This window comes from Rhincodon typus, chromosome 11 (genome assembly GCF_021869965.1).
Source record: "Rhincodon typus isolate 14 chromosome 11, sRhiTyp1.1, whole genome shotgun sequence".
Taxonomy (NCBI): Eukaryota; Metazoa; Chordata; class Chondrichthyes; order Orectolobiformes; family Rhincodontidae; genus Rhincodon; species Rhincodon typus.
In genome coordinates, this window is record NC_063342.1 from 75,593,598 (window position 1) to 75,611,026 (window position 17,429).

Sequence of the window (17,429 nt, forward strand, 5' to 3'; positions counted from 1 at the left end):
CATCTTAGAAGTGCAGAGTTAATTTCTCTTGTAACATAGAGCATGAGTGGCTGTCTGTGTGAGTTTGCCAATCTCTTGAAAATCCAACCAATTCTATCCTTGAACTCACTGCAAGCAATGTTGCTATTTCTACTTGGATATTTTTCCTACTGTGAACATCTTTCAAACTGTTCATTACTGCCTACGAAAATGAAATTTTCAATGGGCTATGGCAGCTCCAATCCATTGCTGGTTAATGCTATCTGCTGTATTTACAGAAAGCTGACAGTGGGATGGTTGAGGAATTCTTACACTGTCTCAGTCTGCTCTCCAGTTTTAACAAAAGTATCCCCGACCTGTCTGACATGCGAATCCAGAAGATCTCTGACCCTTGTCTGCAGCTACTGAAAGATCTGAAGCAACGTGTTAACAAGGTGAGAAGGGGAGACCCCTCGTTGCACTGGTGCTCCCAAGTTTTGTTGTGTTGTTGGTTTAATGGTGTGAGCTTCTAACCTCGGGAACATTGACCTGCTCATTGTTTCGGTCAGGAAGAGACCGTCTGTTTCCAGCAAGCAGTTTGTACAGTCACTTGGCTGTGACTCCGTGCAGGGCACCACCCTGAAACCAGAATGCTTGTGGGATCACATCCTACTCCAGGGACAGGAACATAACAGTCTGACACAACCCGTACAGTCCTGACAGAGGGCTGCACTGTTGGAGGTCTTGTCTTGTTGGAGGCTCCCTCTGCTCTCTCAGGTGGATGTGAAAGATGTTGGAAAAGAGCAAAGAAGCCCTGGGCAGCATTTGGTTCTGCATTAAATTCACCAAAGTGGATTACCTCCTCATTATCACAGTTCTGTTTATGGCATCATGCTGTGCACAAATTGGCAGCCTCATTCTCTACATTACAGCAGTGATTACACTTCCAAAGTGAACACCACAGAATGCTTTGGGACATCCTTGGGTCATGACAGGTGCTATATCAATTCAAACCTTTTCTTTTGGCCATGTATAGCAGGGGTAGTAGTTGACAAAGGAGTAGAGTGTAGTCATATAGTCACAGAGAAGTACAGCATGGAAACAGACCCTCCAGTCCAACTCGTCCATGCCAACCAGATATCCCAAATAAATCTCGTCCCATTTGCCAGAATTTGGCCCATATCCATCTAAACCTTTCCCATTCATATACCATCCAGGTGCCTTTTGAATGTTGTATTTGTACCAACCTCTACCAGTTCCTCTCGCAGTTTGTTCCATACACACACCACCCTCTGTGTGAAAAAGTTGCCCCTTAGGTCCCTTTTAAATCTTTTCCCTCTCACCTTAAACCTATGCCCTCCAGCCTGGGGAAAAGATCTTAACTATTCACTCTGTCCGTGGCCCTCATGATTATATAAACCTCTGAAAGATCACCCTTCAGCCTCCAAAACTCCAGGAAAAGCAGCCCCAGCCTTTTCAGCCTCTCCCTATAACTCAAACCCTCCGACCCTGGCAACATCCTTGTAAAACTTTTCTGAACCCTTTCAAGTTTAACAACATCTTTCCTGTAGCAGGGAGACCAGAATAGAATGCAGTATTCCAAAAGTGGCCTAACCAATGTCCTGTAAAGCCAGAACATGATCTCCCAAGTCCTATACTCATTGTACTGACCAATAAAGACAAGCCTACGAAATGCCTTCTTCACTATCCTGTCTACCTGGGATAACAAGGTGTAGAGCTGGATTAACACAGCAGGCCAAGCAGCATCAGAGGAACCCGGGACTCCACTTCCAAGGTCTCTTTGTTCAGCAACACTCCCCACGACCTTACCATTAAGTGTATAAGTCCTGCCCCGATTTGCCTTACCAAAATTATTTATCTAAACTCCATCTGCCACTCCTCAGCTCATTGGCCCATCTGATCAACAGGTGAAGGCACTTGTTGGAGATGTTGGCTCTTGCTATTATTGGATGGTTGTGTTGGAAGTTTATGTGAAATGATAAAATGAAGAAGGTGTAAATGGGTCTCATGAAAGACCAGAGTAGAAACACCTCTGTACTCCTGTTGGAACTCTAAGGATTATAGTTCTTTGAGTCTTGTTATCATCTAGATGACACCCCTGGTAACTCAGCCCTCTATTTTTGGTTCAGTCTGAACCAGATGGGACCAAATGCTCCTGGGCACTGAGTGGGCAGGCTTGGCCATGTAGTGCTGTCTGTTCCTGGGCACTGATCCAGTGCTCCAAGGTCTGGGGTTCTTCTCAACTGACTCTGAGAGAAGTGTTGTCCAGATAATAACAGTAGTGTGAAGTGGTGCACTATGCTTGTACATGGCACGTTTTCAACCAGTTAAACGCACACAGCACCTTGAGGGCAGGAGTAAGATGTTGGCAGTTGACTCAGTCAAATTGTACTGAAAAAGTCTGGGCTTGGCTAGATTCAGGTGCATTGCTGCAGGCATTAACTTTATGATGTTCCACCTTGTTTCAGAATCATGTGCAAGTGAATATATATTTCCAGACATCTGGCTGACAAAGATGTGCCATGCTCTGTTTGTTACTTTTGGTATAGGGAGAAAGGGTCTCTGAGGCAGGGGCACAGGATTCAACATTCTAATTCTGCTTTCCCTCCATAGATGCTGCCTGACCTGCTGAGTTTCTCCAGCCATTTCTGTTTTCATTTCAGATTTTCAGCATCCGCAGTTCCTTGTTTTATCATCATCAGAGGTGTTTGTAAGTGCCTAAATCAAGAAATGAGCAGAGAAGATGGCATTTGTGGTAATGTTATTGGACAACTAACCCAGAAGCATAGATTATTGATCAGGGGACACGGGTTCAAATTCCACCCTGGCAGCTAGTAGAATTGAAATTCATTTAATAAATCTGGAATTGAAAGCTACTGTACATTTGTAATGGTGGCCATAACAATGATCATTGATTCATATAAAAGAAACCATCTGGTTCACTAATGTCCTTTAAGAAAGGAAATCTCCCATCCTTACCTGGTATGACCTATGTCTGACTCCAGACTCACAGCAATGTGGTTAGCTTTTAACTGTCCTCAGGAATGGCAAAGCAAGCCACTCAGCTCAAGGACAGTTAGAAATAAGCAATAAATGCTGGCTGATGAATAACGAGAAATGTTTCTGCCAAGTTTGAGATGGATGTGGAAGGATCTGAGGAAGAGCAGTGAGTTGGCCAATGTCCAACTAACAGCTCTGAAAATAGATTGACTATTCATTAGAATCGTAAAATCCCTACTGTATGGAAGCAGGCCATTTGGTCCATACCAACCCTCTGAAGAGCACCCCACCCAGACCCACCTCCCCCACAACCCTTCATTTTCCACGGCTAATCCACTTAACCTGTACATCCCCAGACACTACGGGCAATTTAGCATGGCCAATCCAGCTGACCTACACATCTTTGGATTGTGGGAGGAAACTGGAGCACCCAGAGGAAACTCATGTACATATACACTCCACACAGTCACCCAAGGATGGAATCAAATCTGGGTCCCTGGTGTTGTGAGGCAGTAGTGCTAGCCACTGTGCTACTGTTACTTCATTTGCTGTTTCAAAGATCTTTCTGCATTCAAATTGGCAACAATGCTTGCCTACAACACAGCAGCAACTGCAAATGGAAAGAAATTTCAGGCACTTATTCAGGAGTTGTTCCCCCACTGTGCCTCAGTAAGGGAAATATCACTTATTTTACTTTTAGATTAGTGGGAGGATCACCTTTTCATGTACCTGTGTCAACCCTGTTCAAGTTCATGAATCACTACTATCTTGAGTAAGCTGGGAACAGGAGTAGGCTATTCAGCCCCTTGAGTTTGTCCTACCATTCAGTGAGATCATGGATGATCTGTGGCCAAACTCTACATACCTGCCTTTGGCCAAAGCCCTTAACACCCTTGTTTAACAAAAAAAAAAATTGTCTTAGTTTTAAAATTAAAACTGATCCAGTATCCACTGGCATTTGTGGAAGAGAGTTCCAAACCTCTACCACGTTTTGCATGTCGAAGTGCTTCCTAACATCTCTCCCGAATGGCTTGGCCTGAATTCTCAGACTACGCCCCCGAATTCTAGAATCCCTAACCGGTGGAAAATAGTTTATCAACCCTGTCTTTTCCTGTTATTATCTTGAAGGCTTCAAACAGGTCACCCCGTAACCTTCTAAATTCTGGCGAAAACAAACCTAACCTGTATAATCTCTCTTCATAACATAACCCCAATGTCCAGGTATCATTCTTGTAGATCTATGTTGTACTCCCTCCAAGGCCAATGTACCATTCCTAAGGTGTGATGCCCAAATCAGCTCTCAGTGCTCCAAGTGCAGTCTAGCCAGGATTTTGTATAACTACAGCCTAATTTCTGCATCTTTATACTCCAGTTCTCTGCATATAAAGGCCAGCAGTCCTTTAGCTTGCTTGATCATTTCTTGCACATATCTGTGACATTTTAAAGATCTATGCACTTGAACACCCTTTGGGCATCTTCTATATTAACTTCATACCATTGAGAAAGTACCCTGATCTATCCTTTTCCAGCCCAAAATGGATGACCTGACACTTGCTAACATTGAACTGTATCCACCACAGTTTTGCCCATTCACCTTGACTGTCAATATTTATATTTAAGGCTATCATCTGCGCTGTCTATAATACTGCCTAACTTTGCATCATTGGCAAGTTTTTAAAAAATGACTTTCTATGCCATTGTCCAAGTTGTCGATAAATAATGTGAATAATTGAGGCCCTGACACATATCCTTTGGGGACACCACTGGTCACATCCTGCCAATTTGAGTACCTACTTTCTGTTGCCTAGACATGACCAATTTTCAAGCTATGCCAGATATTTGACCTCAATTAGCTAACAGTCTCTTCTGCAGAACTTTATTAAATGCCTTCTGCAAGTCCATATAAACAACATCCATAGACATGCAGTTTCTGAAAGGTAATCCACAAAAATCAATCTCAGATCCAATCAGAAGAGTAAACAACTTTGCGAACACTTGTGATATGTCATACAGTCAGTATACCTTTAACGGACATGCTGATGACATCATCACCGCATCCTAGCATGTGACCTGAGGGTATAAAGGACGCTATCTTCCCTCAGATCACTTGAAGCATGTCATGTTACTGAAAGCTTGGTCCTGTGTTGTATCCTGATATCTTAATATTACCCCCACAATTATGTATCTGGGAATGTAATGTTTGTACATTGTAATAAATGGTTGTTGATTTCTTCAATACCAAGCTCTGTTTCTTATTTTAAGCGAATTATCATGAACATTATTACATCAGGTAAAACACTCTGGTGGATAGCAGTAGCAGGAGCCACCTTTAAACGACCCTAATATTTTAGTGGTAGATATGTGGAAAACTAACTAATGGTCATTTGGGTCGGATTACTTCTTTAAAACATGAACCAATTGCCGAACAGGTCCATCTATTCCTTTTGTGTATAGCGTTCTGGTTATTGTTTCAAAAGAATTGATATAGTGATACATTGATTTCATGACCTCAGGAGATCCCAAAGGACTTGACGGCTGAAATTGTTGGGAATTACAGCCAGTGGTTTATTCACAATGAGGTTCCAAAACCAATGCTGAGATGAGTGGCCAAAGCAATCGCTTTGCTCCTGCTGATGATGGGATAAATATTGGCCAGGACACAGAGAGCTGCCTGCTCTTTTTAAGAAACGTAACCGGATCTTTTCAGTTGACTGAGATGATTAACAGGAGCTGGAGTTGGAAGGCTGGGGCCCCTGACAGTGCACCAATCATGATAAGGTGCTCGGGTTTCATTTCAGCTTTGTTGTTTATTTGTATTTTATAAATCTTTGTTCATTCACTGATAACTCCCTGAGAAAATTATGTAACTTTTCAATAGGTGGGATTTCACAAGAACCTGAGAAACAGAAGTGGTGCAAACTATTCGGCCCCTTGAACAAAGAGCAAAGAACAATATGGCACAGGAGTAGGCCCTTCGGCCCTCTGAGTCTGTGCCGCCACATTTTACCCTTCCATACTAAAACTGTCTTCACTTACAGGATCCATATCCCTCTATTCACTTCCTATTCATGTATTCGTTCAGGTTCTTCTTGAATGTTGTTATTGTGTCTGCTTCCACTAGTGATACATTCCAGGCACTCACCCCCCTTTGTGTGCAAAACCTGCCTCGCACATTTCTTTTAAACTTCTCCCCTCGCACCTTGGACCTGTGTCCCCTAGTAATTGACCCCTCCACCTGGGAAAATGCCTCATACTTTGCACTCTATCTGTGCCATTCACAAACTTATAAATTTCTGTCAACTTACTGCATTCTAGTGAAAACAAACCCAGTCTATCCAACCTTTCTTCATAGCTAAAATCCCCCATACCAGGCAACATCGTGGTAAACCTTTTCTGTACCCTCTCCAAAGCATTCACATCCTTGTAGTAGTGTGGTGACCAGAACTGTAAGCAATATTCCAAGTGTGGCCGAACTAAAGTTCTATAAAGCTGCAGCATAACTTGTTTTATAGAGGAGGCGATGGCCTCATGGTATTATTGCTGGACTGTTAATCCAGAGACCCAGATAACGTTCTGGGGACTCAGTATCAAATCCTGCCAAGGTAGACTGCGGAATTTGAATTCAATAAATATCTGGAATTAAGAGTCTAATGATGACCATGAATCCATTGTCAATTGTTGGAAAAACCCATCTAGTTCACCAATATCCTTTAGGGAAGGAAACTGTCATCCTTACCTGGTCTGGCCTACATGTGACCCCAGATCCACAGCAATGTGGTTGACTCTTAACTGCCCTCTGGGCAATTAGGGATGGGCAACAAATGCTGTCTAGCCAGCAATGCCCTCATCCCATGAATGAATAAGGTTTATCCTTATACTTAATACCCTTCCAATGAAGGCAAACATGCCATAAGCCTTTTTTACTACCTTATCTACCTGTACTGTTACCTTTGTGATCTGTGGACCTGCACACCCAGGTTTCCCTGCATATCGAGACTCCTAAAGGTTCTGCTGTTCACTGTAGAAGTTCCACCTATACTTGACCTTACAAAATACATCAACTCACATTTGGCTGGATTAAACTCCATCTGCCATTTTTCTGCCCATGCCTCCAGCTGAACTATATCCTGCTGTAATCTCTGACAATCCTCCTCACTATCTGCAACTCCATCAATCATTGTATTGTCCACTAACTTACTAATTAGACCGGCTATGTTTTCCTCCAGATCATTTATATAGACCATGAACAGCAGAGGTCCCAGCACTGATTTCATTCCAACACCATTAGTCACAACCCTCCATTACAAAAAGCATCCTTCCACCACTACCCTCTGTCTCCTATGACTGAGCCAGTTCTGTATCCACCTTGCCAGCTCACCTCTGATACCATGTGACTTCACCTTTTGTACCAGTCTGCCATGAGGGACCTTGTCAAAGGCTTTTCTATAGCCCATGTAGACAACATCAACTACTTTTCCCTCATCAATCATCCTCATCACCTCCTCAAAAAACTTGATTGAGTTAGCGAGGCAAGACCTCCCCTGTACAAAACCATGCTATCACTAATAAGTCCATTTGCTTCCAAATACGTGTAGATCTTGTTCCTGAGAATCTTTTCCAATAATTTCCCTATCACTGAAGTGAGACTCATAGGCCTGTAATTTCCAGGATTATCCCTGTTATCCTTTTTATACAGTGGGACAACACTAGCTATTCTCCAGTCCTCTGGGACCTCACCTGTGGCCAAAAAGATACAAAGATGTCTGTCAATGCACCAGCAATTTGTTCTCTTGCCTCCCTCAATACTCTGGGATAGATCCCATCAGGACCCAGGGACTTAATATTTCTTAAAATGCACAACACCTCTTCATTTTTAATTGCAATTTGGCTTGGAAACTCGACAACCCCTTCCCTGAGATCATCTTCCATCATTCCTTTTCTTTGTTGAATACCAACACAAAGTATTTGTTCAGGACCTCACTTACCTCTTCTGGCTCCACACATAGATTCCCTCCTTTGTCCTTGATTGGGCCAACACTTTCCCTGGCTACTGGTTGCACTATTCAACACAATCACTGCTGAGCTTCTATTTCGGGCCCCCTTTCCCACCCACTCTCTTAGACGCCAAAAAAAAAATGCATCACATGATTTCTTTTCTTCATTTGCACAGCTTTATAAGATGCTTGTCCATGCATGTTGGGGGTGTCGGTGTAGAGGTATGCGATACCCAGAATCAGTGGGTTTGTTTATGAGCAGAAATAGGCATAGAGACTGAGTAGACTACAACCTACCTCAGCGACCTGGCTTAGCTGCCCTGCATTCTGATTTCTGTGCCATACAATCGTTTTGGGTCCTGAATAAGGTTTAATGTGTTTTGCACATTAGGATGTTTAAAACATTTATTTCAGTTTCTGGACAGTTTTTTTTGGCATGAGTTGGCACTGGGTTGCTAAACATGTTTTAATGATTGTGAGTCAGGGAAGACAGCTGAGTGTATTGGATGTTTCTCTGCAAAGGGATAAATGCCAAATCTACAAAACTGAGGCTGGTTGTCAACTACTGCCATTTGTCAGTGTAGTTGCATTGCAACGATCCCCTTTGTCCTACTTTGGATTTCGAAAGTTGGGAGTGTAATCGATTCTTAAGTGTTGAATGTTCGCAATAAAGCTCTGCTTCACAGCACCATGAGCAGACTGTGGCTCGTAGATCACCTCTGAACATCTGTCTCGGTGTACAATCTCTGCCCGTGAAACTTGGTCCAAATGAAGGATATTAAATCGGAACAAAAACAGAGGTTGCTGGAAAAGCTCAGCAGGTCTGGTAGCATCTGTGAAGAAAAACCTGAGTTAACGTTTTGGGTCCAGTGACCCTTCCTCCAGAATTCTGATTTGCTGCCAGACCTGCTGAGCATTTCCAGCAACTTCTGTTTTTGTTCCTGATTTACAGCATCCACAGTTCTTTCGGTTTTTACTTTAAATGTCACGGTTATTATGTAATTTTCTTATAATGCTAGATTGCATGAGAATGGAACTATCGCGTTATATCAGAACCGACTGTACTGCGTGCAATTCTAGTCTCCCTGCTATAGGAAGGATATTGTGAAACTTGAAAGGGTTCAGAAAAGATTTACATGGATGTTGCCAGGGTTGGAGGGTCTGAGCCATACGGACAGGCTGAATAGACAGGGCTACTCTCCCTGGAATGTCAGAGTCTGAGGGGTGACCTTATAGAGGTTTATAAAATCATGAGGGGCATGGATAGGGTAAATTGACAAGGTCTTTTCCCCAGGGTGGGCGAGTCTAAAACTAGAGGGCTAGATAGGTTTAAGGTGAGAGGGGAAAAATTTAAAAGGAACCTGAGGGGCAACTTTTCGTGCATGCATGGAATGTGCTGCCAGAGGAATTAGTGGAGGCTGGTACAATTACAACATTTAAAAGGCATCTGGATGGGTACATGAATAGGGAGGGTTTAGAGGGATACGGGCCAAATGTTGGCAAATGGGACTAGATTTATCTAGGATATCTGCTCGACATGGACGAGTTGGACCGGAGGGTCTGTTTTGTGCTGTATATCTCTATGACTGTAGTGTGGTGTGGCTTGAAATGTTGAAGTGCACAGGGAACTGGTATTGTCTCAACCCTATTTGTCTACACTAGTGATTAAACCAGTGGAGTGGATCACCACATGTTTGTTAAATTTTTGTGATGGAAAAGTATAACAGACTGATGTACTGGAGGCTGTTCACAGGTGAGCCTTTTTTCTCTTCATATATTTGTGAGTTGAGGGTGCCCATTCCTAGTTATCCTTGAGAAAGTGATGATAAGCTGCCTCTTTGAACTACCGCAGTCCATTCGGTGCATGTAGACCCCAATACTCTTAAAGAGGGAGTGCCAGGATTTAACCCAGTGATGCTGAAGGAACGGTGATGTATTTCCAAGTCAGCATAGAGGGAACTCGCAGGTGTACTGTTCCCCTGTATCTGCTGCCCTTGATTTTCAGGGTAGAAATGGTCATGGATTTGGAAGGTGCTGTCTAAGGAATTTGGTCAATTTCTGCAATGCATCTTGTAGATAGTACACACTGCTGTTCTGAGCATTGGAGGGAGTGGATGTTGAAGATTGTAGATGGGGTTCTGATCAAGCAGTCACTTCACCCTGGATGATATCAAGGTCTGGGCAATTGGGGGGTATTCCATCATATTCTTGTCTTGAGCCTTGTAGACGTTGGACAGGCTTTGGGGAATCAGGAGATGAGTTACTCACTGCAGGATTCCTAGCCTCTGATACTCTTGGAACTACAGTATTGATTTGGCTGGTCTGTCAACTGCAACCTGCAGAATGTTGGTAGTGGGGTATACAGTGCTGGTAAGGGCCCTGAATGTCAAGGGAAGATATGTAACTTACTCTATTGCTGGAGATGCTCATTGCCTGGCACTTATGTGCCGCAAATGATACTTTCCACTTGTCAACCCAAAACTAGATATTGTCCAGGTCTTGCTGCATTTGGACACGCACTGCTCCAATATCTGAGAAGTTGCAAAAGGTGTTGAATATTGTGCAATCATCAATGAATGTCCCCACTCCGGATTCTTATAGCCTTATTAATGAAGTAGCCAATGATGGCTGGACCTAGGACATTATCCTGAGGAGCACCCGCACAGATATCCTAGACCTGAGATGACTGACCTCCAACAACCAAAAGAATCTCCCTTTATGCTGTGAACAAATGGACAGATCTCCCCCAATTCCTGTTTACTCCAGTTTTTCTAGGATTCCATTCCGCACTCTGTCAAATATAGTTTTGATGTCAAGGGCAGTCACTCTCCTCTCACGTCTGGAATTCAGCTCTTCCATCATTGAGGATGGGAATATTTGTGGAGCTGCCTCCTCTAGTGAGCTGTTTAATTGTCCACCACCAAGTCATGACTAGATGTGGCAGGACTGCAGAGTTTTGATCTGATCCATTGATAGTAGAATTACTTTGTCCTTATCACTTGCTGCTTATGCTGTTTGATGTATGGTAAAATTCCAGCTGATGTTGTTACTGGACAAGTCAGTTCTCAAACTGAAACTTGGCTTGATAGATCTTTTTCGCTGCATCAATGTTGTCCTCCACTGAAACAAAAAAAAATGCAATGATGAAGATTTGATTTTGATGATAAAAAATGTTTAATAAGCGAATGAAATTAAGATAAAATATAACAAACCAAACTACTTCCATATAACAAGTTTAAACATTTTTGCGACACACAGTAAAACAGAACCCCATTAATTCTAACAATGCCCCTTTACGGTACACAAACGAAAAAGAGGCAGGAGTAGATTATCACAGAACAGGGCTGTCATAGGGCAGGATGGTCATGGGGCAAGGTGAATACCAGACACAGTGGTTACAGAACAGGGCAGTCATGGGATAGGGAGGATGTTGAATTTTTCAGGTGAAAGTTGAATTTCAGATTGGGGCTAGGTTTAAGTGGCTTTGGAGTATATGTCGAGCAGAATGGTGTGGTTTAACTATGAATTAGTGATCCTATTTGGAGAACGTTAATCCCATCCCAGTTAATCGCAGAAAGGTGAGTCATATCTAAAGAGGAAAGTGAGCAATTGTGATTGGTCCGTTGAACATGTCCTGCATTCAGACAAGACCCTATTAAGTTTTGATATGTTGGCGTTAAGTGAGGCCATGAAACATTTTGCAGTCGAGGATGTTTTAAAATTAAAGCATTAGAAAAAATTAAATATGTGAAATTAGAAATGTGAGCTTAGGTTTTCATCCTTGGGTGATCTAAAAATCATGGAATTAGTGACTTCTTTCATACCAGTTTTCCAGATGAGTATAGCTGATTTCATGATATTTTTGATTGATCATGGCTGTTCTGTCTGTGTTTCAAATTCCATATTCCATTTTTTAAAAATTCATTCACGTAATGAGGGCATTGCTGGCTAGGCCAGCATTTATTGACCATCCCTAATTGCCCAAAAGGCAGTTAAGAGTCAACCACATTGCTGTGGGTCTGGAGTCACATGTAGTCCAGATGAGGTAAGGATGGCATTTTCCTTCTCTAAAGGACATTAGTGAACCACTGTCGATCTCTGATAACCTTTTATCATCTTGCCTAACAAGAATCCATCTACCTTTGCCTTAAAAATATTTGATGACCCCATCTCCACAGCCTCTGGGGATGAGAGTTTCAAAGTTGCACAACCCTCTGAGAGAAAAAAACTCCTCATCTCTGTCCTCAAAGGGCAACTTTTTTTTTACCGTTTTCACCAACTAAAAATATTATGAAACCAACTATTTTCATCAGGAAGATTGACATAAGAGGCATCACTAATAACTAATTTTGAAACAGTATCCCTTAGTTCTGGGCTGACTGACAAGAGGAATCATCCTTTTTTAATCCACCTAGTCAGGACCATTCAGAATCTTATACTGTTCCATCAAATCACCCCTCAGTCTTCTAAACCCCAGTGGAACAAACCTAGCTTGACCAACCTTTCCTAATTAGACAGCCCGCTCATTCCAGTTATCACTCTAGTAAACCTCCTTTGAACTGCATCCAATATATTTACATCCTTCCTTCAATAAGGAGATCATAACTATGCACTGCATTCAAGATGTGATCTCATGAACGCCCTGATTATCATTCCTTGTGATGTATATTCTACAAAGAAAGGAAAGTGAGAAAAGGTTACAGATTTACCTTCTTGATTGAAGTAAATGGTGCAGAGAAAGGACATTTCCAAGATTGAATGAATTGATTCAAGATATCAGTTATCTAATTGCTTCACAAGAAGAAGTGCTTGTATCTAGAAATGCGTGGGACTCCTCCATCTAATGTAACTCTTTGTACAGAGTGAGGGAACATGGCAACGGTTAGCTCAGACAGTCAGAGCATGGTGCAGAATAATGGCAACAGTACGATTTCAATCCTGTACTAACTGAGGTAGACTAGGGAATTGCTTCCTTCCCAATCTTGATATGGCATGGTGTTTCTGTAGCAATTAAACAACCTGTCTGTTCATGATCCCTTGATGGTAGCAAGGGATAAACCAGTAAACTAAAGGTCAGTCAGTCTAATCTCAGTGGTGGGGAAACTATTGGGAGCAATTCCGAGGGACAGAATTGATCTGCATTTGTAGAGAGGCAGGGATTAATCAGGAACAGTCAGCATGGTTTTGTTAAAGGGAGGTCATGTTTGACCAACTTGATTGAATTTTTTGGAGAGGTGACCAGATGTGTAGATGAGGGCAATGCTTTTGATGTAGCTACTTTGACTTTAGCAAGACATTTGATTGGATTCTGCATGGGGTGGACTGATAGCAAAGGTAAGAGCCCATGGTATCCAGGGAAAATTGACAAATCGGATCCTCAATTGGCTGAGTGGCAGGAAGCAGAGAGTGATGGTTGAGGAGTGTTCTTGTGACTGGACGTCTGTGTTAAGTGGGACCACACAGGGTTTAGTTTTGGGCCCCTTGTAGTATGTGGTTTATATAAATGAACTCGACTTGAATGTGGTGAGTTGATCAGTGATCTTGCGGGTGATCCAAAAATTGGTGGGATGGTAAATAGTGAGGAGGACAGCCTTAGATTACAGGAGGATATAGATGGGCTAGTCAGATGGGCTGATCAGTGGCAAATGAAATTCAATCTGGATAAATGTGATGTGATGCACTTGGGCAGGACAAACATGGTAAGGAAATATATAGTAAATGGTAGAACCCTGAGAAGATCTGAGAAGTAGAGGGACTTTGAACAAAGAACAAAGAAAATTACAGCATAGGAACAGGCCCTTTGGCCCTCCAAGCCTGCGCTGATCCAGATCCTCTATCTAAACCTGTCGCCTATTTTCCAAGGATCTGTATCCCTCTGCTCCCTGCCCATTCATGTATCTGTCTAGATACATCTTAAATGACGCTATCGTGCCCACCTCTACCACCTCCGCTGGTAACGCCTTCCAGGCACCCACCACCCTCTGCGTAAGGAACTTTCCTTAAACTTTTCCCCTCTCACCTTGAAATCATGACCCCTAGTAATTGAGTCCCCCACTCTGGGGAAAAAGCTTCTTGCTATCCACCCTGTCTATACCTCTCATGATTTAGTAGACCTCAATCAGGTTCCCCCCTTAACCTCCATCTTTCTAATGTGAATAATCCTAATCTACTCAACCTCTCTTCATAGCTAGCGCCCTCCATACCAGGCAACATCCTGGTGAACCTCCTCTGCACCTTCTCCAAAGCATCCACATCCTTTTGGTAATGTGGCGACCAGAACTGTACGCAGTATTCCAAGTGTGGTCGAACCAAAGTCCTATACAACTGTAACATGACCTGCCAACTCTTGTACTCAATACCCCGTCCAATGAATGAAAGCATATCATATGCCTTCTTGGTCACTCTATCGACCTGATTGTCACCTTCAGGGTACAATGGACCTGAACACCTAGATCTCGCTGCGCATCAATTTTCCCCAGGGCTTTTCCATTTACCGTATAGTTCGCTCTTGAATTGGATCTTCCAAAATGCATCACCTCGCATTTGTCTGGATTGAACTCCATCTGCCATTTCTCTGCCCAACTCTCCAATCTATCTATATTCTGCTGCATTCTCTGACAGTCCCCTTCACTATCTGCTACTCCACCAATCTTAGTGTCATCTGCAAACTTGCTAATCAGACCATCTATACTTTCCTCCAGGTCAGTTATGTATATCACAAACAACAGTGGTCCCAACACGGATCCCTGTGGAACACCACTGGTCACACTTCTCCATTTTGAGAAACTCCCTTCCACTACAACTCTCTGTCTCCTGTTGCCCAGCCAGTTCTCTATCCATCTAGCTAGTACACCCTGGACCCCATGCGACTTCACTTTCTCCATCAGCCTACCATGGGGAACCTTATCAAACACCTTACTGAAGTCCTGTATATGTATATGACATCTACAGCCCTTCCCTCATCTATCAAATTTGTCACTTCCTCAAAGAGGTACCTGATGTTTAGGTACACTGGTCCCTTAAGGTATCAGGATAGATGGATAAAATGGTTAAGAAGGCATGTGAGATATTTGCCTTTATTAGTCAAGGCATAGAATTGAAGAGAAGGGAGGTTATGCTAGGGCTCTATGGTTCAGTCATGTAGGTTTTTATGAGCAGGTTATTATAAAAAGGATGTGATAGCATCACATCCACATTATAGGAGGGATGTGGGTGCCGAGGAAATTTACCAGAATGTTGTCTGGGCTAGAGAGTTTTTATTATGCATAGAAATTGGCCAGACTGGTGTTGTTTTCTTGAGAACAGAGTAGATTGAGAGGAGGCATGATTGAGATGTATAAAATTATGAAGGGCACAGATAGGGTAGACAGGAAAAAACTTTTCCCGTTGATGGTAGAATCAATTTCTCGAGCATAGATTTAAGGCAAGGGGCAAAAGGTTTTGGGGAGATGTGCAGAAAAACTTTCTGACTGGCATGGATGTGATGGGCTGAAGGGCCTTTATCTGTGCTGTCGATCTCTATGACTCTTTAGCATTCACTTTTACTTTAAGAGAAAGAAGGGAAATAGTTAATCATACGAGTTGAATTGGTTTATATAGATAGGGAACATTGAATGATTACTGGAACACATTTTTCAACTCATATAATGAGACACTTACTGACACGAGCAGAGTGGAGTCATGTGTAATGCTTCACCTGTAATGTTTCACTCTGTAAAGAAATCTATCCCAAGCAGACACTGTCTTTGAATTTGACCAGCTGGTAACATGCTGCACTATTACATTGGTGCACACATAGGACCAGCTCCCTCTGGATAATTATATATTCAGTGATAGGAACATGTTAACATTCTTGATTACAAACGTTCTGTGCTGAAATGAGAATTGTTTTTACCAAGTGGCTGCACACCCCCAGCAACTATGGAGTAACACGCCTTGCAATGCATGAGCACTAAGTCCCCACATCAAAACCTAGTTGATACAAGTAAAGGAAGTAAAGTCACTTTAAATAAAAAAGCTGTGCAGACTATTGGAGAAGAAAGTGATTCTGAAAGTAGCACTGTGGCAAATGTGAATGCTTTTGTACTTAGTTGTAATAGGATCACACTTCAGGGAGACGTTGTAAAGTAATTCAATGTGGTTTCTACTGCTTTGGTTGAGGTTTTAGACTCCCCCAACCAAGTGTGATTGGTTGCACCTAATTTACGTTTAGTCTCAATAGAGGTTGTTATTCTTGGCTTTGACCATTAACAATTTGGCCTGGGCATATTGCAGTAAATGTAGGTTTGCAGTTGTGGTTTGTTGGTACTTTTTATATCAAAGATGGGTGTGTTGACCTTCTTTAGCACATTGTTTCACATACACTCTGACAGCTAAATAATTCAAATTCAGGGACATATTCATAAAGGTTTTATCACAAGTTCTCACCTCTAAACCCCTTGCAATGTAACCCCCACACCATCATCCTCAGCCATTCCCAATATTAGCCGCTCAATTCATCTACCTTTACAAGCATCAACTTCCCATAACAGACTGAAAGAGGCAGACTCTGGGTGTAATTCCAATTTGAGTAGGATGTCAAAATTTTATAAAATTTCAGTCTGTCTGCAAGCCACTTGCTTCTGTTTAGTGTGGATGCGATGGGAGCAGGTCCCAGGAGAGTGATGACTAATGATGCTGATCACCAGGGTCCAATACCGTCGGTAGATTCTGTCTCAGGCAGCAGGGCCCCCGCAGTCAATAAGAGAGAGGATTTCCCCGTATATGAGATGGACAGAAAATGTGAGGGGCTGCTGCTCCAATCAGAGATTCTGTCTTTCAAACTTCTTCAATCTGGGGCAGCACGGTGGCTTAGTGGTTAGCACTGCTGCCTCACAGCGCCAGGGACCTGGGTTTGATCCCAGCCTCAGGTGACTGTCTGTGTGGAGTTTGCACATTCTCCACGTGTCTGAGCAGGTTTCCTCTGGGTGCTTCGGTTCCCTCCCACAGTCCAAAGATGTGTGGTTTAGGTGGATTGGCCATGCTAAATTACCCATAGTGCCTAGAGACGTGCAGGTTAGGTGGGTTAGCCACGGGAAATGCAGGGTTGGGTGGGTGGTTGGGGGTGGGCAGTGCTGGGTGTGGTTGGGATGCTGTTTGGAGATAGGTTGGGATTTGATGTGCTGAATGGCCTGCTTCCACACTTGTAGGGATCCTAAGGGTGAAGGAGAAAGCTGCAAAGGAAGAGAACGGTTTTAAAGATGTCAATAATGGAAAGCTGAACTAACTAGGGGCCAGGAAAAATTTGAAATCACTGAAGGAATAAATTCCTTGAAAATGAATGTGGAATTTCTAGCTTAAGGCTGCATGAGATCACACCTCGTAGGTATCTGGGAGGTGTGATCTCATGCAGCCTTAAGCTAAAAATTCTACATTCATTTTCAAGGAATTTATTCCTTCAGTGATTTCAAATTTTTC

The 17,429-nt window shown here is 42.7% G+C and overlaps 1 protein-coding gene across 2 annotated transcripts in view; it reads left to right on the forward strand.

The window, feature by feature from the left end:
• Nucleotides 1-310: 310 nt before the first annotated feature.
• Nucleotides 311-17,429, forward strand: part of tnfsf11 (TNF superfamily member 11) — a 39,139-nt gene continuing 22,020 nt past the window's right edge. For both annotated transcript variants that reach the window (XM_048602831.1, XM_020536060.2), the window contains exon 1: nt 311-413. In XM_048602831.1, the coding sequence (XP_048458788.1) occupies nt 345-413 (69 nt within the window). In that variant the 5' untranslated portion in view covers nt 311-344. The remainder of the gene's footprint in view (nt 414-17,429) is intronic.